The sequence below is a fragment of the Dermacentor variabilis genome, chromosome 3 (genome assembly GCF_050947875.1).
Source record: "Dermacentor variabilis isolate Ectoservices chromosome 3, ASM5094787v1, whole genome shotgun sequence".
Taxonomy (NCBI): Eukaryota; Metazoa; Arthropoda; class Arachnida; order Ixodida; family Ixodidae; genus Dermacentor; species Dermacentor variabilis.
The window spans coordinates 238,670,242-238,696,522 of record NC_134570.1 but is presented as its reverse complement, the minus strand read 5'-3'; the positions used below and the strand labels follow the sequence as shown (position 1 = coordinate 238,696,522).

Sequence of the window (26,281 nt, the reverse complement as noted above, 5' to 3'; positions counted from 1 at the left end):
GCCCTGCTCTCCGATTCTGTGAAAGGCACGTTCAGTTCCTCTACCGTCGCGCACTCGATCTGCGGATAATCCTCTTCCTGCGTCGGCCCTATAGGAAGGTATCTATCCGCGATCGCATACAAAATGACTCTTCAGTACCTCCCTCCTGTTTGTGCCGGCGTATGACTTTACTAAATGTTTGCCTTTGATTATCCTTTGTCTGCACGTCACCCAGGAAGTGCTTCAGGACGTTCCACTTTCCTCCTGAGCGCATGGACCCGTCTACTGCCGCGCAGACCTCGTCCCATTGTAGCCTATTGAGCTCCGCGCAATATTTCGCGATCTCTCTATTAAGCTTCGCAACCTTTTTCCTCAGCCTACGATCTAACCTTTGTGCTTTCCACCTCATCAGATTTGACGATTGCACCTCCAACAGTTGCGCTAGGTGCGGATCCGTTCTTAGGACCACCGCTTCTGTTTGTACTACCTTAGTAGCCCTCTCGACGTCCTCCGTTAGCAATTCGATAGCCTCGTCTGACGAGGAAAATGTGCTCGTTCGATCCTTCCTAAGTTTCCTGAACTCCTCCCAGTCCATGACTCGAAATACACTGGCCGGTCGGGCGTCCACCTTTAATGTTACCGCTACTGTGAAGCGGTCACTGCCCAGGTTCTGCTGCTTATTGGCCCACGTTACGTTACCTACGTTCCATACACAGGCTAAATCAGGCGTGGTGCCTCACGCAACTGACGTGCCCAGCCTAGTGGGGAACCCTGGGTCCGTGATTACCGAAAACGCAAGATCATCCAGGATCGTCGCCAGGTTTTCTCCTTTTACAGTCCGTCTGACGTAGCCCCATGCATTAGGAGGGGCGTTAAAGTCCCCGGCAACTATCAGAGGAGAGTGGTTGGCGGTCGATGTCGCCTTCCTAAGCAGGGAGTTAAACGTCTGTCTCTTGTCCGACGACGGGCTATAGACATTCAGAAAAAAACGCTCTGCTTGAGACGCCCGTGCGGTATAACCTCCATGAAAGGGGCCTCCATCTTACGCCGTCAAGATAGGACTTGATGTTCCATCAAGGCTAGATTTTTTTGATCATCGTAGCTAGTCCTCTGCCTCCCTCATTCCTGACCGACACAGTGTTGAAGCCAGAGAGGGTAGGGTCGTCACATAGTGTCTCCTGTAATAAGAAAATCTGCGGTTTTTCCACCTCATTCACCAAAAATTGCCGTAGCGGAGCCTTGCAGCTTCGAAAACTAGCCCAGTTGCATTGCCATATTACCAGCTCTTTGTGGTCACCCGTCATTATGCTACAACAACATACCTTGCTCCACAGCCGGAGCAAACTCGGAGTGATTCTCTGCGTTGCTTGCGCTTGGACCTCGGCTTTGGCCTTAATCGCCACCCTTTTTTCTAGTACCGTCACTCTTTGGAAGAAAACGGCAATTTACAATAGGTAGCGAGGCACTGGAAGTGGTAAGAGAATACATCTACTTAGGGCAGGTAGTGACCGCGGATCCGGATCATGAGACGGAAATAATCAGAAGAATAAGAATGGGCTGGGGTGGGTTTGGCAGGCATTATCAGATCATGAACAGCAGGTTGCCATTATTCCTCAAGAGAAAAGTGTATAATAGCTGTGCCTTACCAGTACTCACGCACAGGGTAGAAACCTGGAGGCTTACGAAAAGGGTCTTACTTAAATTGAGGACGCCACAATGAGCTATGGAAGGAAAAATGATGGGTGTAAAGGCAAGGGATAAGAAAAGAGCAGATTGGGTGAAAGAACAAACGCGAGTTAAGGACATCTTAGTTGAAATCAAGAAAAAGAAATGGGGGGCGTGGCCAGGACATGTAATGAGGAGGGAAGATAACCGATGGTCATTAAGGGTTACGGACTGGATTCCAAGGGAAGAAAAGCGTAGCAGGGGGCGGCAGAAAGTTAGGTGGGCAGATGAGATTAAGAAGTTTGCAGGGACGAGATGGCCACAATTAGTACATGACCGGGGTAGTTAGAGAAGTATGGGAGAGGCCCTTGCCCTGAAGTGGGCGTAACCAGGCTGATGATGATGATGATGATGGCTGCAGATAGTAGAACCAGTGGCAGGGCATACAGCAGGATGTATGTGGCCGCAGCTTGGTTCACCCGCAGCGCCCACTTCACGGCGCGGCCCGGCCATGCTGCAGCATCTTACCCACTGCCCCATGAACTCTTCGGACTTTGATGGTGACAGCCTTGGCTGCCGTCATCCAGGAGAGCCGGTGATCAATGGTTAGGCCCACATAGGTGACCTGCCGCTTCCATGGGATGGTCGTGTTTGCAATGCGCAGCTGCTTCACGTAGTGGCGTACTGAGCCCAGGGGGTGTACAAGTATTGCCTCCGTCTTTGCCGGGCACACGGAGAGGCCAAAGCCGCCAATGAAAGAGGTGGCCGTTTCTAGGGCCTTCTGAAGTGAGGCCCGGACGGCAGCGACGCTTCCCCTGGGTCCTCGTACCCACAGTGCCACATCATGTGTGCAGATAGCGCCGCAGAATGGGTAGCGACTGCCAGCCGGGAGCCCTGCCCCCGAGTCCTGCCAGAGCCAGGTTGAAGAGGAAGGGGCTCAGCACCGATCCTTGCAGCACACCACTGAGCACCTGAGCACCTTGCCTACCCACAGCCGAAAGCTCTGGTCCACCAGGAAGGCAGAGATGAAGCCCCGGAGACAAACCGTGACACCTAAATAGTCCAGCGCAGCCTCGATCACCTCGTGCGACAGCTGGTCAAAGGCACTCTGCACGTCCGGGAGCAGTAGCATGGCGACGTGCCCACTGCCCCTGGCATCCTCCAAGGTGGCCACCACATCTGCGAAGGAGTCCGCCGTTGAACGCTTGTGCCTGAAGCCAGACTGCTGTTTTGCAAAGTACTTCAGCTGGGCAGCTATCCATTCGACACAAGATAGAGCCATCATCTACATCACCTAGCATTCTGAAGAGGTAAGGGAGACAGGCCCGTAGGAGGAGAGTGAAGTTGCAGGCTTTTGTCGCTTCAGCAAAGTCACCCCCGTAGCCATCAGCCAGCTCTCGGGCAAGAACCCAGTACTCCAGAAGGATTTGAACTGTTCCATGAGTCGTTCCCGTTGCGGCTCTGCAAGGTTACGCAGTATCTGACAGGTTAAGCCGTCGGCTTCTGGAGCACTCCGTCGTCATGTGAGAGCCAGCGCCGACTAGAGCTCGTGCATGCGGAGAGGCTTGCTGCACAGGGAGGAGATCTGTGCTGCCACCCACTCTGAATGGTGACACGGAGGGAGGCATCGCCTTGTGGCGACCGTAGAGGGCAGGATCTGCGGGACTGGGGATCTGTCAGCCAACCGATCGGCTAGGCGCTCGACCAGGGCCCGCTCGCTGATGCCCATGAGGCCAGCCACGGTTAAGGATTGGCGTTGAGCACTTGGAGCATCCATCAGTGACCTCAGCAGGCGCGAAGCTCGAGTACTATCTGGATTGCGACTGATGGGGGAGCAGAGGCTCTCCCAGCTTTGGCTTCTGCGTCACTGGGCGTGGCGGAGGCAGACTGCATCCACTCGGCGGTAGGCCGTCCATATTTCCGGAAGCATGGTGCACAGGACCTTGCGCTCCACACGATGCCGAGCAGCTCGCGGTTCCCAATGACGAATATACGAAGCTGGTTTGCCCTCCGCGACAGTAGAGCGGATAGTAGCGGCATTGGCGCACTCCACGACTATCTGCCGGAGATCCGCGTCGTTGTCCGCCTGCCGGCAGAGCTCACGCAAGGCCTTCCACTTGCCCGTGAGGCACTCTCTGCTCCTGGGGGACTTGCCTCGAAAAGGAAACAGGAGCAGAGGCAGGTGGCCGGAACCCCAGGCGTCTGGAAGCGCCTGTCAGCTGTGCCGGCAATCCTCCGTGGCCAGGCTCAGGTCGGTTGCCGCCTGTGTTGCACGAGTTCCACGCCGGACGAAAGTGGGGAAGCCAGTGTTACGAATCTGCAGGCCGAGTTAATAAGCAGCATTCTGTAGTGCCTTGCCACGAGGACAGCCGTGCCGGCCGCCCCAGGCTGTGTGGTGGGCATTAAAATCGCCACGGAGGACGAAGTCTTTGCCCGGGTTGCTAGGCAAACGCAGCAGGCAGGAGGGGTCCCACGGCTGGCAGCGTCGCACATAAACACTGGCGATTGTAGTGTCCACACTCGCAATGCGTACGCGCACTGCACAGCACTCGCACGGCCTCCCAGTCAGGTCAGCCACTCGTATCTCCACCTCGACTCACGTACACTGCGCAGCTAGGATCTCCTTGCTTGTGTGTGTGATCGAGGCGGGGGGCGGCCTGGCATGACTCCTTTGAGCATGAGGTGCGAGCACTATAGCCCACGTTGCCTGGCAGTCGCAGCTCCTTTGCAGCAACGTGCGCCTCCTGCAGATCAAGGACATCATATTCACTCTGCAGGAGATGTAGCGAGAGGTCCGCATGCCACCGCCGCCGTGAGTTGGTGTTCCACTGGAGAACACTTGGATGATGGTGCCCCTTCCTTGTAGCATAGGGATCAGCCATGTTGGGTGGTCTGGTTCAGGACTACCACTGGCTGTAGGCAGATGGCGTGGAGTGAATGGTCAGCAGGGAGCATGGTGCTGACTGCTTGCATATTCAGCAGCAGGTTTTCCACCAGTTGTTCCACGGTTTTCTGCATCAGGTAGGGGGTGTGGTCGAGTGGCCTGATGCACAGGACGTTAGGAGCTGCGTGGAGCTCGTACCGGACGCCTTGTAGGATCAGCGATGCCCTTGACTGCGTTTGCATAGGAGCGCGGTTAGGGTGTGGTGGCATGCCTCCAGCTGTGGCTCTCCTCACCAACCTCTGGCCGCACAGCACACCTGGACAGTGCAATAGTGGAGGACGCCATGATGGCGGCCACCCGTGGTTCCTCCTGCCACTTGGGACAGGCGGGAGTGTCCGCGGTGTGGGCGCCACAGATTTCACAGGTTCCTGGCACAGAAAATGCAACCTGTCGGCCGTTTCCAGCTCTCCACTACGTGACCGAAACAGCCACACTGCTGGCACTGCAGTGGACGAGGCCTTGCCGGCCTTACCCTGAACCAGAGCTTGAAGATGCTCACTTGTTCAGGGGTGACCGGCCCCGGAAACCGTATGGTCACCGTGCTGCCGTCCTTTGGTCCTGTTATGACTGGAATGGAAGACTCGATGGCCTCCAGCAGGATCTTGTCTTCAGGCAGTCCATCCATCCTGTGTATAAAGCCGGTGCTTTTTCCCCGCTCAGTCGGCAGGCAGGCCGTCACTGGAATGCCATGGAGCTCGGTGACTTCCAGCTGCTGCTCAAGGCGCGCCCGAATGGTGGTATCGGCGGCCACGATGTTGCGCTTCTGGTTGACACGAACTGCAGGAACACCTGGTCGCGCAGAAATTGCCGCCGTGAGCGCGAGGCGCGGGGCACTCCGGAAGGCTCCGCCCGGTACAGATGGGCGGAAGAGCACCATACCAGTGACCGCAGCGTTGAGTGGGAGTGCTTCATTATCGAAAGCCCTTGCACGGTGCCGATGTTCTTTCGACAGCACCAGCTGGAGGCCATCCGAAGGTGGCTCACGAGCTGGGAGGTCCTCACGCTCCACTGCCTTTGTAGTGTCTGCAGTCTCAGGAGTGCGCTGTGAGGAGCCGGCCACCCGGGAACTAGAAGCTTTTAAAGCAGTGGAAGTTTTTTTTTAAATAAGTAAGTAAGCTTATTTTCCAAGTTCAACTGGAGGGTTTTCTGGTAAAAAGCTGCATGAGCAGCTTGACTATGTCCAGAAAACCCCTACAAGCAGTAGCACGCGAGTGGTACAGAAATCAGACACACATACAATAGTTAGTCAATGAAGAGAAAACATTCACCAGTTATACATACAGAGTGTAACAATCTATTGCAAAAAATTTAAATAAAATCGAAAATAGAAACGCTCGAGTGGTCATAGAAATGTTTAAAATTAAATTGAATCATCATCATCATCATCATCAATATCATCATCATCAGCCTGGTTACACCCACTGCAGGGCAAACGCCTCTCCCATACTTCAACAACCCCGGTCATGTACTAATTGTGGCCATATCATCCCTGCAAACTTCTTAATTTCATCCGCCTACCTAACTTTCTGCCACCCCCTGCTACGCTTCCTTTCCCTTGGATCCAGTCCGTAACCCTTAATGACCATCGGTTATCTTCCCTCCTCATTACATGTCCTGCCCATGCCCCCCCCCCATTTTTTTTCTTGATTTCAACTAAGATGTCATTAACTCGCGTTTGTTCCCTCACCCAATCTGCTATTTTCTTATCCTTTAACGTTACACCCATCATTCTTCTTTAACTGATTAAATTGGAATAATCAAGCAAAAAACAAAAGACATAAAATCCCATTTCAACAATATATTTCCGGAACTCAGCTTTGGTACATCCCATTGTGTGTTTATATGTGTTTAGAACATGGGGCAGGTTGCAAGGCAACATTTGTAATATATAGTTAGTACGAAAACGTGGTGTATTTCATGTATTAATAGTTCTTGTGTGTATGTTAGCATGACGCATGTCCAAAGATGCCAGAGTCGATTAAAAATCGGCAATGGATGCCGTCGAAAAATACATTTCTTGTAACAACTTAAAGTGATACAAATGGTTGACCCGGACAATGTTATGTGTTTCAAAAGCATACTTGGAGGCAGTTGTATTATCAATATTGGCGATTATTCGAACAATTTTCTTTTGTAGTACGAGAACCTTATTTATGTTAGTTTTGGTCATTGTGGCCCATACTAAATTGCAGTAGTTAAGGTCAGAAAAAAATGCGTAATAAACTTGTAATTTACATTTTAAGGTAATGTTTCACGACATCGCGATACAACCCCGTAGACGGAAGAGAGTTTCTTGCAGACAAAGTCAGTATAAGCATCCCAGTTTAAATACCAGGAAAAATGTACTCCAAGTATCTTGTGCACTTCAAATATTTCTATTTGGCGATCTTCAAAGTGAAGCATGCAATGCGGTACTATCGGTTTGTTTCTTCCGCGAAATGTTATAGCCTTGGACTTTGTAGGAATAATTCTTAACTTATTCAACCTTGACCACCTAGACAATTTATTCAATAGGTCCATTACATTTCACCATTAAATCATTAAAGTTAGGGCCTGAAAGAAGTAGTGTGCTATCATCCGCGTATATCACAATACCAAGGGAGGATCTATGCTTACAATATCATTTATGTACGTACTGAACAAAAGGGGTCCCAATACGCTCCCTTGTGGGACACAACTGATAGGCAAAAGAGATGAAAGTTCATTATCTAAATACACCGACTGGCTTCTGTTTTGGAGATTTTCTTCAAGCAATGTGAGTGGTCTACACGTATTCCGTACATTTTAGGATGGTTAAAAAGAATCGTGTGATTTAAGCAGTCAAAAGCTTTACTAAAATCAAGGAAAAGGCCCACCGTAGACAAGTTCCTATTATTATTATTCAAAATTATTTCCTTCATTGTTAATAGCGCTGTTTCTGTAGATTTACCAGTTCTAAAACAAAATTGTGACTCAGATATTACCTTATGTTTGTCAAAAAACTTACTTATTCGTGCAGAAATGACCTTTTCCAGACCTTTAGAAAACACAGGGAGTACTGAAATCGGTCTATAATTTGTTGGTATGTTTTGGTCGCCCCTTTAAAAAATGACAGATAATTTTGCAGTTTTCATCGCGTTGGGAAAAACTCCGCAATCAAACGCAAGATTGTAGATGTGTGAAATCAAGGGACAAATTATGGGTAACACATATTTGAATGGTTTCATCTGCATACTGTTGATATCTAAGGCTTCGCTCTTACTAATTCTTATGTACACGTTATAAACTTCATTTGCATCAGTAGGCTCGAAAAATATAGTGTCACTAAGCTGACTAGGATAACTGGTTGTTGTAATGTCGCTGAGGTCTTTAGATTAAATGTTATTTAGAAAATCTTTGTTATAGTATTCTGCAAGTGCCCTCCCTTTTATTTCGTTGCCAGTTACTAGCATACATGTTGTGATAAGTTATTCGCGCGGTGACCTAGAACATCGTTTAAAGTTTTCCAGGCAATATCTGGTCTCCTGGAACTGACGTTACAAAAGAGCTCCTGATAATATCGACACGTGTACTTATCTTTATCGGGCGATCCCGTTTCGCAGCCTAACAAATGTTATCGCACAGCGCGGGACGCGCCTGCATGTATCCGAAGTTTCTGGAAAGTTATCGATGCTTCTATCGGCTGTCTGTTGTCGCGGAAACTAGTGTTATCTGATTTCATCGCGTGACGCGAATGGTGTAGAACTTTGTGGAAGGTATGCGGGTCCCAACGGTTAGTCTGGAACTTTCGACGACTCCTGTATAAAAGCCGACGCGCTTGTCCTGCTGATCAGAATTTCGGTGATCGCCGGCCGTGTTCGCCGCTATCATTGTGCTATAAGTGTAGCCTGTTCTTGTGGGCACAGGTTCGCCCACTGAAAGTTAGTTTTGTCTTTCACAGTATTGCTACTGTGTTTTTCAACGTCACCACCACGTGACATCTGGTGGAGGTGCTTGTGCGTTCATGCACCCAACGCCCCCGCAAAGCAGCGAGCAAGCCCGAAGCCCGAGGACAAAACCAACATCGCCCAAGACCAGCGTGCTAGCCTCCGACTGCAAAGACTGCCCCCAGAGCACGGACTTCTACCTGAGACGAGCAGGAAGATTGCCACCAAGTCCACCCCAATGGCAGCCCCAGCGTCTTCCGTCATGCTGCAGCAGCCCAGGGAGCCCCCGACGTTCCGCGGTTCAACATTCGAGGGCCCTGAAACCTGGTTCGAGACGTATAAGAGGGTCGCTGCATTTAACAGCTGGAACAGCGACGACAAACTCCGACATGTCTTCTTCGCATTTGAGGACGCTGCCAGGACGTGGTTCGAGGACAGAGAAGCCCCCTTAACGACCTGGGACCTTTTCCGAAGCGGCTTCCTGCAGACATTCACAAGCGTCGTACGCCGAGAACGAGCCCAAGCACTACTAGAAACCCGAGTGCAGCTGCCTAATGAGACCACCGCGATTTTTACCGCAGAAATGAGCCGCCTATTCCACCACGCTGACCCGGAAATGTCGAAGAAAAGAAAGTTCGGCTACTGATGCGTGGTGTAAAGGAGGAACATTTCGCCGGTACGGTACGAAGCCCACCGAAGACTGTTGATGAGTTTCTTCGCGAGGCCACTAGCATCGAGAAGACACTGGAAATGCGGAACCAGCAATTCAACCGCCGCACGAATACGACAAGCTACGCCGGGGTTCAGTCACTGGCCACCGATGACCTGCGCGAGGGTATCCAAGCGGTCGTGCGGGAGGAGCTACAGAAGCTGTTCCCGTCATCGCAGCCTCAAGTGGCTTCGATTGCCCATGTCGTACGTGAGGAGCTCCAACAACAACTCGGAGTAGCTCCGGAATCGCCGCAGCCTCAGCCGCAAGCGATGACATACGCCGCTGTAGCCCGCCTTCACGTTCCGCCTCCGCGCCTACGGCAGGGCCCAGTGACGACACAGTTCCGTCGTCCACCACCACCCCCGCAGCCAGCACGCCAACCCGTCACCACACGCAGCATTCCAAGGAAGACTGACATTTGGCGCGCCCCCGACCACCGTCCGTTTGCTATCACTGCGGAGAAGCCGGGCACACCTACCACCGACGCCCATACCGGGAGATGGGACTCCGCGGGTTCGCGGTTAACGCGCCGCGACCTCAGATTGGCGAACGACCTCGCGATATCGCCGACTACCTCGCCACCACTCAGTGGAGCCCTCGACGACCGTCCCGTTAGCCGTCACCAGGCCGCTACTTGTCGCCGCAGCGCCGAACACACCGGCCCAGCCCGGGGCCGCAGTACGAGCCCATATCCGGAAAACTAAAAGCAGCAACCGATGGAGGTGCGGTTGCTGTTTGTCGAACTGACGAAGATCCTCCGACGCCGACGAAGACGCCGAAGAAACAACCTAGACGACATAACGACACGCCACCGTCCCGATGAAGTCTGGAAGCAAGGAATATGACGACGAAAGACGACCTGACGATGCGACGTTCCAGCTTCAGTTCAACACGACGCAGCCGTGATACGACGCCGAGACCTAACTGCAACTCCAGACAAAGTACCGACCTCGACGTGCTGCTCGACGGCCACGCAGTTACAGCCTTAGTGGACACAGTGGCCGATTACTCAGTACTGAGGGGACACATGACCGCGAAGTTGAAGAAAGTTAAAACTGCATGGTATGGCCCTCAAATTCGAACCGCTGGAGAACACCTCATTACGCGGACTGGAATCTGCACGGCAAAAATTACCGTTCATGACCGGACTTACCCTGCCACTTTCGTTATCGTCCAACAATGTTCACGTGACGTCATTCTCGGCATGGCCTTCCTAAGCCAACACGGCGCAGTCATCGACCTGAATTCGAAGTCGATAACCCTGTCTGAAGATCAAGCGATACCGCCGGAGAGCTCTCGTAGTCACCATGCCATAAGCGCGCTCGAAATTCAAGTCAGCATCCCGCCTCGCTCCAGCATTGTCATTTCCATCGGCGACAAAACACCTGCCGACGTAGAAGGCGTCATCGAGGGTGACCAACGTCTACTGCTAGAACGTGAAATTTGCGTCGCAAGAGGGATCGCTCGACTGCATGGAAGGAAAACCGAAGTGTTGCTGACAAACTTCAGCCAGGAGTTCAAGCACATCAACAAGGGCACGACGATCGCGTACATCGAGGATATTCTGGAAACCAGTAATGCGTTTGTGCTCTCGGATTCCGCCACATCTACCCAGACGACCATGGTTCCCGAACCAGACTACGACATTAATCCAAGTCTCCCCGTGATTAAGCAGTAGCAGCTCAGAAGTCTGCTCCGACGATACAAAGGCTGCTTTTCGACGCCATCGAGGATTCGACAAACCCCAGTTGCCAAGCATCGCATAATTACCGAGGAGTGCACTCGACCACTCCGCCAGAGCCCTTACGGAGTTTCGCCGCGAGAACGTGAAGCTATAAGAGAACAAGTCGACGAAATGCTGCGCGACGACATCATCCAGCCATCGAAAAGCCCGTGGGCATCCACTGTTGTCCTGATGAAGAAAAAGGAAGGAACCCTACGTTTCTGCGTCGATTATCGTCGTCTGAACAAGATCACGAAGAAGGACATATACCCCCTCTCACGGATAGACGACGCATTGGGTCGGCTCTGCAACGCTAAATTCTTCTCGTCGACGGACCTCAAGTCTGGCCATTGGCAAATAGAAGTGGACGAAAGAGATCGCGAAAAGACCGCCTTCATCCACCCAGACGGCCTCTACGAGTTCAAGGTTATGCCATTTGGACTGTGATCCGCGCCTGCAACGTTCGAGCGCGTGATGGACAGGGTTTTAGCAGGATTGAAGTGGCAGACCTGTCTCGTTTACTTGGATGACGTCATTGTGTTCGCCGGAAATTTCGACGATCACCTTAGGCAGCTTGCAACAGTACTAGAGGCCATCAAGACATCAGCGCTCACTCTGAAGCCAGAAAAGTGCCGCTTCACTTCCAATGAGCTTCTGTTTCTAGGCCATGTAGTCAGCAAATCTGGCGTCCATCCGGACCCGCAAAAGACAGCTGCCATCGCACAGTTCCCGCAACCCATCGACAAGAAGGCAATGCGTAGATTTCTTGGCATGTGTGCCTACTACAGGCGATTTGTCAAGGACTTTCCACGCATAGCTGAGCCGTTGACCAGCTAACTAAATGTGACGTCGAGTTCAAGTGGGAAGCGCCGCAGGATGACGCATTTCAGGATCTCAAACGACGCATGCAGTCGCCGCCCGTACTTGCGCACTTCGACGAACACGCCGATACCCAAATCCACATTGACGCCAGTAGCCTAGGCCTCGGTGCCATCCTAGTCCACAGAAAAGATGGACATGGACACATGATAGCTTACGCTAGCCGGTCATTGTCAAAAGCGGAAGGTAATTATTCTACAATGGAAAAGGAATGCCTCGCCATCGTTTGGGCTACAGCGAAATTTCGCCCTTGAGGCAGGCCACTCAATGCGGTCAGCGACCATCATGCGTTGTGTTGGCTAGCTCACTTAAAGGACCCTTCAGGACGGCTGGCAGGCTGGAGCCTCAGGCTACAAGAATACGATATCACTGTAACATAAAAATCTGGACGAAAACACTCTGACGCCGACTGCTTATCACGCGCCTCCATCGATCCCCCGCCGCAGGACGACGAGGACGACGACGTCTTCCTTGGAATAATAAGCGCGGAAGACTTCGCCCAACAACAACGAGGGGACCCGGAGCTAAAAGCCCTAGTCGAGTATTTGGAAGGGCACACCGACGTGGTACCTAGGGCATTTAAGCGTGGATTGTCTTCGTTCACGCTTAAAAACAACCAACTCGGGCAGAAGAACTTCTCACGAGTACGCGCCAACTACCGTCTTGTGTCTTGTTGTTCCGTTGGCACGCCCTACATGACGATCCGCCCGCTTGGCATCTCGGTTTCTCCCGGAAGCTATCGAGGATACAAGAAAGGTATTACTGGCCGCACCTAACCGCCGGTGTCGCCCCTTACGTCAGGACATGCCGAGACTGTCAGCGACGCAGGACACCACCGACAAGGCCAGCGGGACTACTACAGCCGATCAAGCCTCCCTACCGACCTTTTCAGCAAATCGGGATGGACTTGTTGGGACCGTTTCCTACATCAACTTCCGTAAATAAGTAGATCGTCGTGGCGACGGACTATCTCACCCGCTTCGCTGAAACTAAAGCTCTACCGAAAGGCAGCGCAGCGGAAGTGGCGAAATTTTTCGTCGAGAACATCCTGCTGCGACATGGTGCTCCAGAAACCCTCATCACCGACAGAGGAACTGCTTTTACAGCAGAGCTCACGCAAGTCATTCTGCAATACAGCCAGACAAATTACAGGAGGAAAACTGCCTACCATCCGCAGACGAATGGTCTCACGGAGCGCCTGAACAAGACCCTCGCCTTCATGCTAGAAATGTACGTCGACGTCGAACACAAGACCTGGGATGTTGTCCTGCCGTACCTAACATTCGCTTACAACACGGCGGTGCAAGAAACAACACAGATCACGCCGTTTAAGTTGGTTTACGGCAGGTACCCGACGACGACGCGCGACGCTATGCTGCCGCACGTCGCTGATGAAGAGAATCTTGACGCCGCTACTTATCTCCAGCGCGCCAAAGAAGCTCGACAGCTCGCCCTCCTACGGATCAAGAACCAGCAGCGTACCGACAGCCGACACTACAATCTCCGACGACGCTTCGTCGAGTACCAGCCCGGCGACCGTGTTTGGGTATGGACCCCGATTCGCCGACGAGAACTCGGTGAGAAACTACTGCGACGATATTTCGCACCCTACAAGGTCATCCGACGTATTGGCGCACTGGACTATGCGGTCGTGCCAGACGGCATTTCTCTATCCCAGCGGCACCGCTCACGACCTGAAATGGTCCACGTTGTGCGCCTTAAACCCTTTTACGGAAGCTGACGAACTTCCTTATTTTGTTATTTTCTTTGCTACGAGTGCTTTTTCTTCATTACTTTCGTTTGTTTGCACCATCGAGTCGATGCTTTTCAAGAGGGGGGTAATGACACGTGTACCTATCTTTATCGGGCGACCCCGTTTCGCCGCCTAACAAATGTGATCGCACAGCGCGGGACGCGCGTGCATGTATCCGAAGTTTCTGGAAAGTTATCGATGCTTTTATCGGCTGTCTGTTGTCACGCAACCTTGTGTTATCTGATTTCATCGCGTGACGCGAATGGTGTAGAACTTTGTGGAAGGCACGCGGGTCCCAACGATTAGTCTGGAACATTCGACGACTGCTGTATAAAAGCCGACGCGCTTGACCTGCTGATCAGAATTTCGACGATCGCCGACCGTGTTCGCCGCTATCGTTGTGCTATAAGTGTAGCCTGTTTTTGTGGGCACAGGTTCGCCCAATAAAAGTTGGTTTTGTGTTTCACAGTATTGCTACTGTGTTCTTCAACGTCACCACCACGTAACAATATGATGTCTTCGCTTTCCGTATCTCAGAGTTCAATCGGTTTCTGAACTTTTTAAAGTAAAGGAGTGTATCCTCTGCACGTGTTCGAAGGAACGTTTGATAGAGACGATTTTTGTCCTTTATCATTTTGAAAAGTTCTTTTGTTACCCATGGTTTTCTTATCATTTTCGTATTTTTCGTGTACGTTTCGAGTGGAAAGTGCTCGGAATAGATACGAAGGAAATGGTTAAAAAAAAAAGGTCGTACGCATCATTGACGTCAGTTTTCTGCAGCACACAGGACCAGTCGAAGTTCATAATGTCGTGCTTAAAGGCTTCCAAAGAGGCATCAGTTATGCGCTGCACAGTAATAGATTCCTTATCATTATTTCACTTAGCATGCTCATGCGGAAAAACGACGAACACCGGTCAGTGATCGCTCACATAAGTGGCGAATGTACCAGCAGAGAGCACACTCGTTTCAATGTTCGTAATTATTCGATCTAGTGCCTGCGCAGTAGCGCATGTGACACTTGTTGCTGTTTCGATTGAGCTGACAAAACCACAGGAGAGACAGTAGCGTTATGGTCTAAAATATTAATACCACCGCTGCACAAAAACGAACATTTCTTTAGTGACGCATATTCTAGAATCCGGTCAAAATATTACGTAAAAATTTTCATGTTACCAGGTGGGGTGCGGTATATCACTGAAACGATTTGATTTTGATTTTGTATTGTTTGAACTTCGTAATCATAGGTAAAGTCACTAAGATGAGGCAGAGTGTGGCACCGTTTGCACGCGAGAGTACACCACCACGGCGTTTGTTAGATCTGCTAAGGAAAAACATTTCGTAACCAGGCAGCTGTAGCATCTTGGTGTCAGATTGATACCATGTTTCAGTGAGCATAAAAACCGTAAATTCGAAAGAGAATTTTTTTAGAAGCGGAACAATTTTGTCTTGCCTGTTGCCTACCGAGCGGGCGTTAAGGTGCAAAGCGGTTTCACAGTTTATGTCTATTAGCTTCACCTGTTGTGGTAGGGCTAATTCGAGGTAGGTCATTTTTTTATTTGTTTTGTGATCACAGAGCAGAACGACGACGGATTTCTATTGCCAGGTGAGCTATGATTATCGCCTATTACTGACTCTGCACGACTGCTTTCCAGCGAGAAGAGCTTGACAAGGTCTCTCTCGCTGGTTATCGGCACAACCTCTGAGCCATCGGATTGCCTCATGAAAATTTTTCCATTCTGTGACAACAGAGTTCCAGTGATGCTCATACTTTTTTAACAGTGAAAGCAAGCATTTTCTTTTGTGCCGGGTAGAGGTGCTCATTGACGTATGTAGGATCAGAATTTTCCAGTCCAATGTCAGTGTTTTTCAGCCTCATCTTCTTGGCTTTCTGCAGGACAGTATCACGTTTGGCTCGAGACCGGAACTGAACTATAATATTTGACTTACCTGCTTTTCGTGTTGGTACCCGGTGACAGGATTGAATTCACATTCTTGAATTGACTCACTGATTGCATTTCCTATCTTTGAGACTATGTAAACCACAGATTCGCTGTTACTTTTGACGACTCCTTGTATTTCTAGGTTGGCCCTTCTTGAATATTGTTCGAACAGAACAAGTCGCTTGTCCAAATCGAGCACCTTTCTTTCCAGACTGGTGTGCATTGATGGAAGCGTCTCATTTCCAGAAGCAATGTTGTTGCTTTTAGCAATTTCCACGTTTAGTTTTCCCTCAAGCTCTTTGTTAGAGTCATGTGCAAACTCGAGGCTTTTAACTAAGCCTTGCTTTTCACTCTTTAGTTCTCGAATTTCATTTCGGATTTCCCTCTCTATCATTTCACGATATAGCTTGATTTCAGCTTTGGTTTCTTCTCGGAACTTTGCGACATCAGCTTTGAAATCCTCTTTTATTTTTGGCACTTCCTTGTCACTCATTTTAGACGTCTGTCTCCTCCCCCTACAGCCAAAGAACACACTCAATAAGTTGGCGAACAAAACAGCAAAAGTTGGCGAAACATTTGGCACCAGCGACAAGCGACTAATAGCAATGTGTAAAATGAATGTGTTCTTTGCGCTAACCTGCGATGAAAGGAAGACGAGATTAGGATGCTTCCGACGCGCTCGTCGCTACTGCCAAATGCCGCAAAAGTCGACGAAGGTGCTTCTTTTGTAAGTGTGAAAGGTCACGTGGGAGCCAAAGTAGCAGGTCACTGCTCAGCCGACGGTGGCGCCTTCCTGAACCAGGTGGGTTTAGCGTAGTCGGTGTTTTCACAGCGCAAGCCTGCAGAATGAATCAAGGCTGGCGCCTAGTGCGGCTGCGTGGGTGTTCCCTGCGATGAAGGCAAGACGAGATTAGGATGCTTCCGACGCGCTCGTCGCTACTGCCAAATGCCGCAAAATTCGACGAAGGTGCTTCTTTTGTAAGTGTGAAAGGTCCCGTGGGAGCCAAAGTAGCAGGTCACTACGCAGCCGACGGTGGCGCCTTCCTGAACCAGGGGGGTTTAGCGTAGTCCGTGTTTTCACAGCGCAAGGCTGCAGAATGAATCAAGGCTGGTGCCTAGTGCGGCTACGTGGGTGTTCCCTGCGATGAAGGCACGACTAGATTAGGATGCTTCCGACGGACTTGTCGCTGCTGCCAAATTTCTTCTTTGCCTTCTCCTGCTACTTCTTCTTCTTCCGCAGGTTCTGCTGTTCAGGTATGTGGCATCGCGGGCCCTTCAGGGACGTTGACGCGAGGGTCTCGTCTGGGAGCACCAACCGGGCCGAAACCATCGAGTGTGCTGACGTCAGCGCAAGCTCACGTAGTCCAGTAGAAGCTTCAAAAAGATTAGTCCTAATTATCTCTCAAACTGATGGTAGCGCTAAAAGGTACGGACACACGGTGGAAAGACGACACGATGACGAGGGAATGCTACTGACATATGGTTTATTTTTTAAAAGGGTTGAAATTTAAGACAAGCACAACACTTACGCACAACCGAACTGCGCCAGCCTTCTGTTACAAATAATGGCATCGCAATATCAAAAGCAGTCACGGGAAGTGATATTATAAAAAACCAAGGAGCAAGAAGTGAAACAAGTGACCAATAAAAGGCAGCAACGGATGAAAAGCCATATGTTACGGTTTTACACATCTCTCCAGAAGTGTGCGCTCAGCCGAGTACAAATTCATCGAAACATTGCTGATGTACAAACCCGCCTTTTTTGTATGTGGAATGCTTGCAGCAAAACTCTAGCTTTAGCGTTTCCACTATTAGTCCTAACAGTTTACGAACACATTTCTTTGAACATTTTAGTAGCCCTGCCACTTGAATTGGAACTGTGATTTCAAACAAACAGCTTGATTCCTGAGTATGTCATATATCGGCATTATAGTGTGTTAGAAAAAATTATCCAAAGCTTTCAAGTTACTTCCCTTTCTAAATACTTTTCAGCAAACAGTACGAGCTGTGGACGTACGGAGGTTACATGTCCTTCAGAAAAAAATTATTTATTTATGTTATTTATTTATTTACGTGTACCTTACAGGCCTTCGAGAAGACAATGTGTAAGGGGGGAAATATTGTAACATATTAGTATGGAATCGGGAAAAAAGAAACATCAGATGTATAGTAAAACATTCTTTACACAAAAGTAACCAGCCTTTTGGCGGAGTACTAAAGTTGTTATTTAGACAAAAGCTAGAAGAAGATATGTTAACGGGGTACTTAAAATATTGTATATAGGAAAGTAAGAAGGAAGTCATTTAACGGTGTATTAAAATATTCTTTATACAGAAGTAAGACGTACAAAAGTATACAAAAGTAGGTCTTTTAACCATGTATTGAAAGTATTCTTTATACAAAGGTAAGAAAGAAGTATTTTAAAGGTGTACTTAAAATATTCTTTATACAAAGGCAAGAAGGAAGTCTTTTAACGGTGTACTTAAACCATTCTTTATACAAAAGCAAGAAGGAAGTATTTTGACAGTGTGTGAACAAATGTTACTCGAATGTTCATGTAAATAGACTGTCAGCAAAGTAAACAGAAAGTTGGTAGAAGTTCTAAATAATATTAATAGGCATTTTTGTAAGAGTTAACTCCATGCCAATGAGCTCAGGAGCGCTGCGATGGTTGAGACCAAACCATACTTTTAAGTGCTCGAACAGTTTGCATAAAAAGATACCATATTGTCACATTACAGGGATGAGACCGCAGCAAAAATGTGAGTCGCCCATTTAAAGCTTTATTTTGCGAATTTGTGTCCAGAAGAACAAGGGTAAAACTCAAATCACAGCGTCAGCGGCGAGCAGAACCGCCGGTGGTCGGAGTCTGATCTACGGGTCAAGTGCGGCGACTATTTATACGTGACTCATTGCACGTTCCCGCGTATTTGGGAGATTGCATACGCCATTATTGACTGCAGGTACACTATCTAAGTAGACAAAGATTCGTTCGCTATTGAATCGATGGCAGCATTCGGGAGAGTTCTAGTGCGTGTAGGCATGCCTCGCGCCGAGCGATAAGTTTGTACTAGCCAGTGAAAAACTGCACCCAAGAAAAGATAACGTACGTGTGCCAATATTAAAAGGGAGCCAATGAAAAAAAAATGTAAGTAGGTTTTACCGGCGATTTACTCGTCTACATTACAGAAAAGCGTTTTTATCGCCTGATGAGTCTTATTAAGCTGGAAAAGATGAAAGAATGGAGTTTGATGGACTCTGCTGGAGCGTATTGAGCTTTTTAACGATAAAGTTAGGATACATTGTATATGAAATCCGCAAAACTTGGCAAGCTTCAAGAGTGTGAGTTAGCAAGTGAAAAACTTTATTAGCCCTAGATTCGCTGGTCTTCTGCGGTCTTCAGATGGCTTCGTTCATCTTCTAGCACAACGGTCGGTTGCCCTTAGTCCAGGGCTCCGAACTTTTATTTCATTGATTGTTTGATTGATTAATTGGGTTAACCGTCTAAACCAACACTGCAGGGCTATGAGAGATGCCGTAATGGGGGAGTGGGGGGGGGGGGCTACGCAATGATTCTGACGACCTCGGGCACATTAACGTGCCCTACAAGCACGGAATTACGCTCGCATTTAAAAGCGGTCACCCTGCCAGAAGTCCAAGCCAAGACTTTGTGCTCAGCAGAATGCATCATCACTGCACCGCCATGGCGGGTATATTCAAGAGCGTTTGCGAAGCCCTAATGACGGAAATATGCAGATGGGAACAAAAAAAAAGCACAATTATTAAGGTAACGTCCCACTGAAATACCGGGGATGTGGATTCGTTAGGAAATTAAAGAAAGAATTGAACTTTCACCGTCTTTTCCTGTCCCAATAAGAAACTTATTACTGCGAAATTAATGAAAATCATTCTAGACAAATTTAGTGCTTCTCTTCATTTACCTTTTAAAGGTAAAGGAAAAACGCTCGCTCCTGAAGAAGTAACTGACAGTCTTACATGGAGAGCGTCAGGAATGAAATATACTCCTGTGAGGGCCAATCAATTTATCCATTCTTCAGTGCTTCATTTGGTTCCTTTGAATTCACCTGTTAAATATCTTTCAGAGCTTCTGGAAGGAGCGAAAAATACGCTAAAGAGTACCCGCGTAGGGTCTAGAAGTTCATTTCGTACCGTATAGTCTGACATGACCAATAACGGCCCCGTTGCAAGGATTGCTTTTCTGTAATCTCTAAAATTTCCTCGGTGATTGCCTCTGAACATTTCCACTAAAAATCCTAAGTGAATGTCTTGCCTTAACGTCCGAAGTGGCCATCGCTATTGAACTATAGCGGTGAGGGTAGAACTAGTCGGCCAACAACTGGCGGAGCGCTAAGATGAAGAAAAAAATACTCATCACCGATCACCCGGGCCCGGCCCTCGGCATCTAGACATGGGCAGTCCCGCAAGCCCGTGAGGCGGCGTTAAGGCAGGGCCTTGACGTTCCCCCTTAGGAGACCTCAGGCCGGGTAGCGTTAAACCTTGCCGGCCATTCAATAAAGTTGTATCCATCCATGCATCACCCGGGTAGGACCATCTGAAGATGCGGATTTGCGAGGCTGGTGCGTGGCACGACCACGTACGTTCTGTCGTAGCAAGCACCAAGTCCATGTGCTCAAAGCTGTGCCGCTTGTCCCAGCTCGTCTCATCGATGAAGTAACAGGTTACATTTATTTTGCTAGTAAAAAAATAAGTAATTAAATTGCTGCGAGCATTAGTGCGTAAAAAAGCAATCGATAAATTTAAAAACAAACCACAAATGTTATTGATTACATGTAGATAATTAAATGTAGTTCGCTTACAAGTGTAATATTTCTTCCAATGTATATACCGAACAGCGAATAAACAACTGTTACCAAATATTTGCTAAATATGTCCAGTTTGTTTATTAATTTTTCTAGTGTGAATCCGACGAAAAAATGATGTCAGAGAAAGAAGGTAACTGTGAACTAGACAGCCAAATCTCTGATCATTACAAAGGGAGAAGTAAAAATCCTAGTGTGTAGATATTGTTTGTAATGTCCCTCAGACATTGCAATGTATCTAGATTTTATTTTCCATCTACAAAAGTTGTGTGTTCATGTCTTCTTTCTTTTTCGTTTACGTAGAGGTTCTCAAATACCGTATCGAAGCAGTCATGATAGGAATTGAAGAGATCGATCATTATAGGATCTCGTTACCCCGGACATTTCCTCAATGAAACGAGGAAGTGGTTTCTGATCGTCGAATGACACACCGCGCCTCCCACGCCTTCGCTAGCGCCTTGTGGGGCGCAAAGCCTGTTCGCTTGCACTGAGGAAGCCGGTGCAGAGGTGGCGAAGCGCGGGGATCAGGGCGACCCCGAAGTGGTCGAATTTTTCTTTCTGTGAACGTGGAAAAACTCAAGGTGCCATAACAGGAAGTGCGAGGAAGAGGGGCGGCGGCATGAAGCCAAGCTTGATGTACCCTGTACTTGTACAAATGTTCGTCGAATAGCAGATGGAACTCAGTGGCTTTGTGCTCCTCGCCGAAGGCACACGTTGCCGCCGGCGCTCGACCGCCACCAGGCGCTTTGCCTTCGGAGCTTGTTTCACTCGAAAGCATTAAAGATAGTCGCCGGTGTTATTTATATCCAAAATTATTCTTTTAAGGTATATTACAAATGATGGAAAATATCTTGTGAAATTATTTATTCAGGAAATGTCTTGAAATTGACGCCATCGATGTGTAAGCACATCGGGTGCCACACTTCTCCAGGGTGAAAAATAACGTACAGCGCTAAGGAAAAGGACTACGATAGACGACATGCACAGCGCTGACTTCCAACAATATTTTATTGCGTTGTATATATACAAGAAAGGGCATGCGCAGAAAATGAAAAGCATTCTCATGGGTTATTCTAACAGCAAGTCACTGAAGTAAGAACATGGTCACCTGAAAAAAAAATAATAAAAAAACTTTACGATTCATGCTTAGATACGTGACTTCACCAGGAGTCAGCGCTATAGAGGGGGCACTAACGCAAATACGACCAAGTTTTCTGATGAAATCAACTTCCACAATTGCCCGGGTGAGCTGTGAGCTGTGTCTCGCTAAAACTTCAGTATCTTCAAAGAGGGGCACGCAGCCGCAGTCCCGGCAATCGATGCCCAAGTGGCCTTGTACAGTGCTGTAGACGCTGTTACAGTGCTCTCTTAGTCGATCGTTTAAGCACCTGCCTGTCTGTCCAACATATTTACTGCCGAAAGACAGGGGAATTCGGTAGACTACATTTGTTGTGCACGTCACAAAACGTTTTCTGTGCCCGACAGAGCAACAACTCTGATGCGATTTAGGCGCGTTTACTCGCCTACGGAGCCTTGCTAATTTTTCCGGGGCTGAGAAAACAACTGTGATACCTGCACGCTGCCCAATTTTCTTTAGCCTGTGGGACACATCATGCAGATGTGGTACTGCTGCAAACCTGCGTATTTCAGCCAGCTGGTTCCCTGATTGAGCGGGCTCATCACGTTTTGTGCGCCTCAGAAGCAGTTCTGCTATTGCTGAAATTAAGGCCAAACGGTAACCAGCCCAAGAAAGGCGATCAACCTGAGCAGCAAGGCTGTGTTGCATCTGGTTTGCACACTATTTATTGAGGCTGTTAACGAGACATAACTTTATAATACCTTGTTTAACGAGCTTTGAGTGTCGGAGTTAAAGGGCAAGAGTGGCTTCTTACTTCACGGTTCGAAGCACCAGCACACATGTTTGTTAGCAAGGCTAAGCCTGAGATCTAGAAGGCGCAAGGAATCATCAGTGGGGACCTAATGCGTAAGTTATAGAGGCTCCAGCTCTTTCTTAAAGATCTCCAAGACTTCCGAAACAGCAGGCTCAAAAGCGGGATTTGTGCAATCAATGCACTACTAAGTGATATTTATCCAGCTCATCATGGTCGCAATATTCATGGTAACCTAGCCGCGTCCCCTGTTGTCAAAGTGTGCAGGTTTGTGGACGACTACATGAAATTTATTCATTACACTCGTTTTTATTCTTATTTTCGCACTTCAGTGCTTCGCGCTGCAGGAATTTTACAGCTGAGGACCGGTGTGTTCTATCGCTTATACAGGGATAAAAGTGGAGCGATGTGAATTAGTCGTTCCCCAAAAGTATCGCGCAGATTTGTTGCTGGTTTTCCATGGCGGTTCGTGGTCGTGCCACCTTGGAACAAGGAAAACAAAGCAGAGGCTGTTACAAGAGTATTATTGACCTGGGTGTTTTAAAGACGTGTAGAAATTCGTGCGGTCATGCGACGCATCCCAGCGGGCCGGAAAGGCCCAGGATAAGTGGAAAACACCGATGGTGTTAGCACCGGCTATTACCGAGGCTTTTCAGAGCTTAGCGCTAGATGTTGTTGGGCCACTTCCTGTGAGAGAGACAGGGTACCGGTGCATTCCAACTATGTCCTGACCACAAACGAAGTTTCCAGAGGTGCTTGCGCTGCGTCAGGTGACGTCGGAGAGTGTTGTGTATTCGCTGTTGTTGATCTTTTCGCGAGTTGGATTGCCTTCCGAAATCCCAAGTGATCAAGGCAGGATGTCTACTAGTGCCCTCTCCACGTCATTTCTAGAGCAATATGACATAAAAATAGTGCACAGCTCAATTCATCATTCACAGAGCAACAGTGTAGAAAGGCGGCACCCCGTTCGGAAGAGCGCCCTTATAAGACCGTGTTTCGAATATAGGCGCGACTAGGACGCATGCCTACCAGCAGCACTGTTTGCTTTGCAGTCGGTAGCACGTGACTCCTCTAGTTTCAGCCTCACTGAGTTGGTTTGCGGATCACTGCACTCCCCTTTGCGAATGGTGCGGGAAACGTGGGTAGGGCGTGGGGAAGACCCTACCTTGGCGGAGTTTGTTTTGAATCTGCTGGAGTGCTTTCATAACACTAAAAAAATTGTGGACGACAGCATGAAGTTAGCTCAGACTCGATCGAAGGTCTTGTATGAGAGGACCGCCAATCAGAGGACGCTCCATATCGGTGGCCAGGTAATGTTACTAAGAGCTCAGGACAAAACAGGCTCGAAACACTGGAAATGGCCCACTCAGGTGGTTGCAAAACTCTGTGATACCAACTGCATGGTGAAAATGCCAGGGAAACGTAAAGATGTTCGCATTTATCATTATAACCTAATGAAACCTCATGTCCAAAGAGAGGCAGTGATGAATATGACCCTAAGCCTTCCTGAAGAGTTGGAAGACAAGCTGGTTTCTTTAAGTGGAGCGGAATTAACGGTGACGAACTGGTGAATAGGGTTGAGCAGAAAAAGGAATTAAAGGAATTTCATTTGTCTGATCTCGGCGAAATTAAAGCAGACTTTGATGAAGGCTTCGTTGACAGGACAGGTAGAGCTGATTTCACTGAGCACGATATCGAGCTGACGTCCGAGGAGCGAGTGCAATCAAAGTATTTTCAATTCTCATCTAGGCAGGGAGAAATCCTTGACAGCGAAGGGAAGCGCATGATCAAATTAGAAATGATTAAGCCCTCCGAGAGCCAATACGCTTCCCCTATGATCTTGGTGGAAGCTCCCGGTAAAGACCCAAGGCCCGTGGTAGTACATCAAAAACTAAATGCTATCACCAAGGATCAAATGTATCCAATTGCATATATTCAGGAGAAGGTAGAACAAGTGAATCGAGCAGCCCATGCGACTACGCTAGACCTTACTCGAAGGTACTGGCAAATACCCTCGCTGAGTGAGCCAGCAGATACGTGCCATTTATCAGATCAATAGACAGCTATCAATTAACAATGACGACCTTCATTCTCAAAAATGCTCACTTTTGTTTTTCAAACCATATGAAATGCGCTCTAAGGGTTTTTCAGCATTTACCGTGCCCTACTTTGATGACATCGCAGTCTTTTCTGATTAATATGCCAACCATTTGGTGCACCTAGAGCAGTGCTCAGCTGTTTGCGTCAAACTGGGCTCACCGTAAAGGCCGAGAATTGTCTTCCAAAAGCAACCGCGGACTACCTAGCTCGTCACATAGTTCAAGATTTTAGGAAACCTAATGAGGTTAAAATATCAGCGGTAGCAGACTCTCCTCCACGGAGAACAAATACATTCTGGCAGTATTGTGACTCACTGAGATTATAATCATTACATCCGGGATTATGCAACTTTAGCGAGCCCCCTGACCGATGCTCCCCGAGGGACAGAACCGACAAACTAACGCCAGTACACGTGAGTTTTTATGAGACATCGAAAATTACAGAAAAAGAATAAATCGTTGCAAAGAGCTACTGAGTGTCACAAAGGCCGACGAAATGCCTAGTTCCATAACGAGCCCATTTTAGAACAACTCCCATAGGATACGAAAAATATTGCGTGCTTGCGTCCTCTAAAGTCACCGTACGCTTCAACCTAAAATCCACAACAATGCGTAAAGACGTCAATATTTATGTACACGCGCGCCGCGAAATCTAAGCGACCTCGCGGGGTGACATACACGCGCATGGGCCATCGCTATTTGGGAATGCACGCGATCCTTGAAGTGAGACTTCATTGTTATTGGTCATACGCACTCATATTGGTCAAATTAACAGGTGCTCAATAGGAGATGGAATTCAGTAAGCTGCGCTGTTCATACGCAATTTCTTAGCCAACAAGTTCTTACACTAAGATAAGCGTACAACCGAGGCGGCAGCGCCTTTAACTTGAGTTACGGCATCCTATGAGAGGAGGAGGAAGGAAAGCTCGGAATAAACGACACGAAAGAAGTGCTGTCAACTGATAGCACGATCACACATCATGCATCTGTAATTGAGGCCATGTTCTTAATCAAATCACTTCACACCCTTAGTTCATAGCTTCCTTTTTCGGGCGTCTGCAATAGCACCGTCAAGGACACCGTGCTCGCGTGTTCAGCGCAACGACGTCAAACGAATTCTAGTGGGAATGGTACGTATTCTTTTCGCATTTCTGTGAGAGATAGGACTGGTGAACACGTGGTGACATATTTGGCGCTCAAATACACGCTCAGTAGGCGCAATTGCCGGCCAGGTAAGCCAAGCTAATCCCGCCTGCAAACATCATCACCACCACCGCCGCCGCCACCACAGTATTGCAAGCGTCTATCTTTCGGATATTAATTATGGAAATGAAAAAGAAAAGCTCCATAATATATTGTTCGTATGGCCTCAAGGCAATGGCCTCAGCACTCGTACGTTCACCGGTGCGCTATATGATCGCGCTGCACACGGTTGCAGGTGCGGTTCTAATGCCGGGCTCAACATCAGCTCCCTCGGCAGCCGTCTGTAAAGTGCTGCTCGGCGACGTCGTCGAATGCCAACCGACGACGAAACGCACGCTCCCTTCGCATGGGATCGCTGTCGAGGCCACAGAGAGCTATGCAGGTAGCCCTGAAAAAGAAATAGAGAAAGAAGCCGTGGTTACCGACACTCCCAAATGATGCCGCAAAACATAACTACGTAACATCCAAACGCGCAAGGTTCGCGGCCTACCACATTTTCACATGGTATCAGCGTCCATCACATCTTTTTGACTTCTCAGATGATAAAACAGGGCGATGCCTCGCACCGGGTCACGAGTTTGTTCTTGCAGGTTCTTGCGCCCGCATTCAAACAGAGGCGAAATGCAGAAAGGTGCGTACACATCAACTTTGGAAACCATAAATGATAGGTTACTTATGTCAGGGCCTGTAGCCCCTAACTACGCTGTCTGTCATTGCCCAAGTGGAACCTCACAGAAGTGAAAGGTAA

The 26,281-nt window shown here is 48.6% G+C and overlaps 1 protein-coding gene across 1 annotated transcript; it reads right to left on the bottom strand.

Annotated features, from left to right (window-relative positions):
• Positions 1-2,137: 2,137 nt before the first annotated feature.
• Positions 2,138-2,926, bottom strand: LOC142575061 (uncharacterized). The gene is made up of 2 exons (XM_075684023.1): positions 2,633-2,926; positions 2,138-2,551 (listed from the first exon to the last, which is right to left on the bottom strand). The coding sequence occupies exons 1-2, from the start codon at positions 2,924-2,926 to the stop codon at positions 2,138-2,140; spliced, it is 708 nt and encodes a 235-aa protein (XP_075540138.1).
• Positions 2,927-26,281: the final 23,355 nt, after the last annotated feature.

What these genes read in the sequence shown, in the direction of transcription:
- LOC142575061 (XM_075684023.1), bottom strand. Translation starts at nt 2,926, where the DNA reads ATGGCTCTATCTTGTGTCGAATGGATAGCTGCCCAGCTGAAGTACTTT. An exon ending in ACCAGAGCTTTCGGCTGTGG is followed by an intron (nt 2,552 to 2,632) that starts GTAGGCAAGGTG and finishes TGGCTCTGGCAG; the next exon opens with GACTCGGGGGCAGGGCTCCC.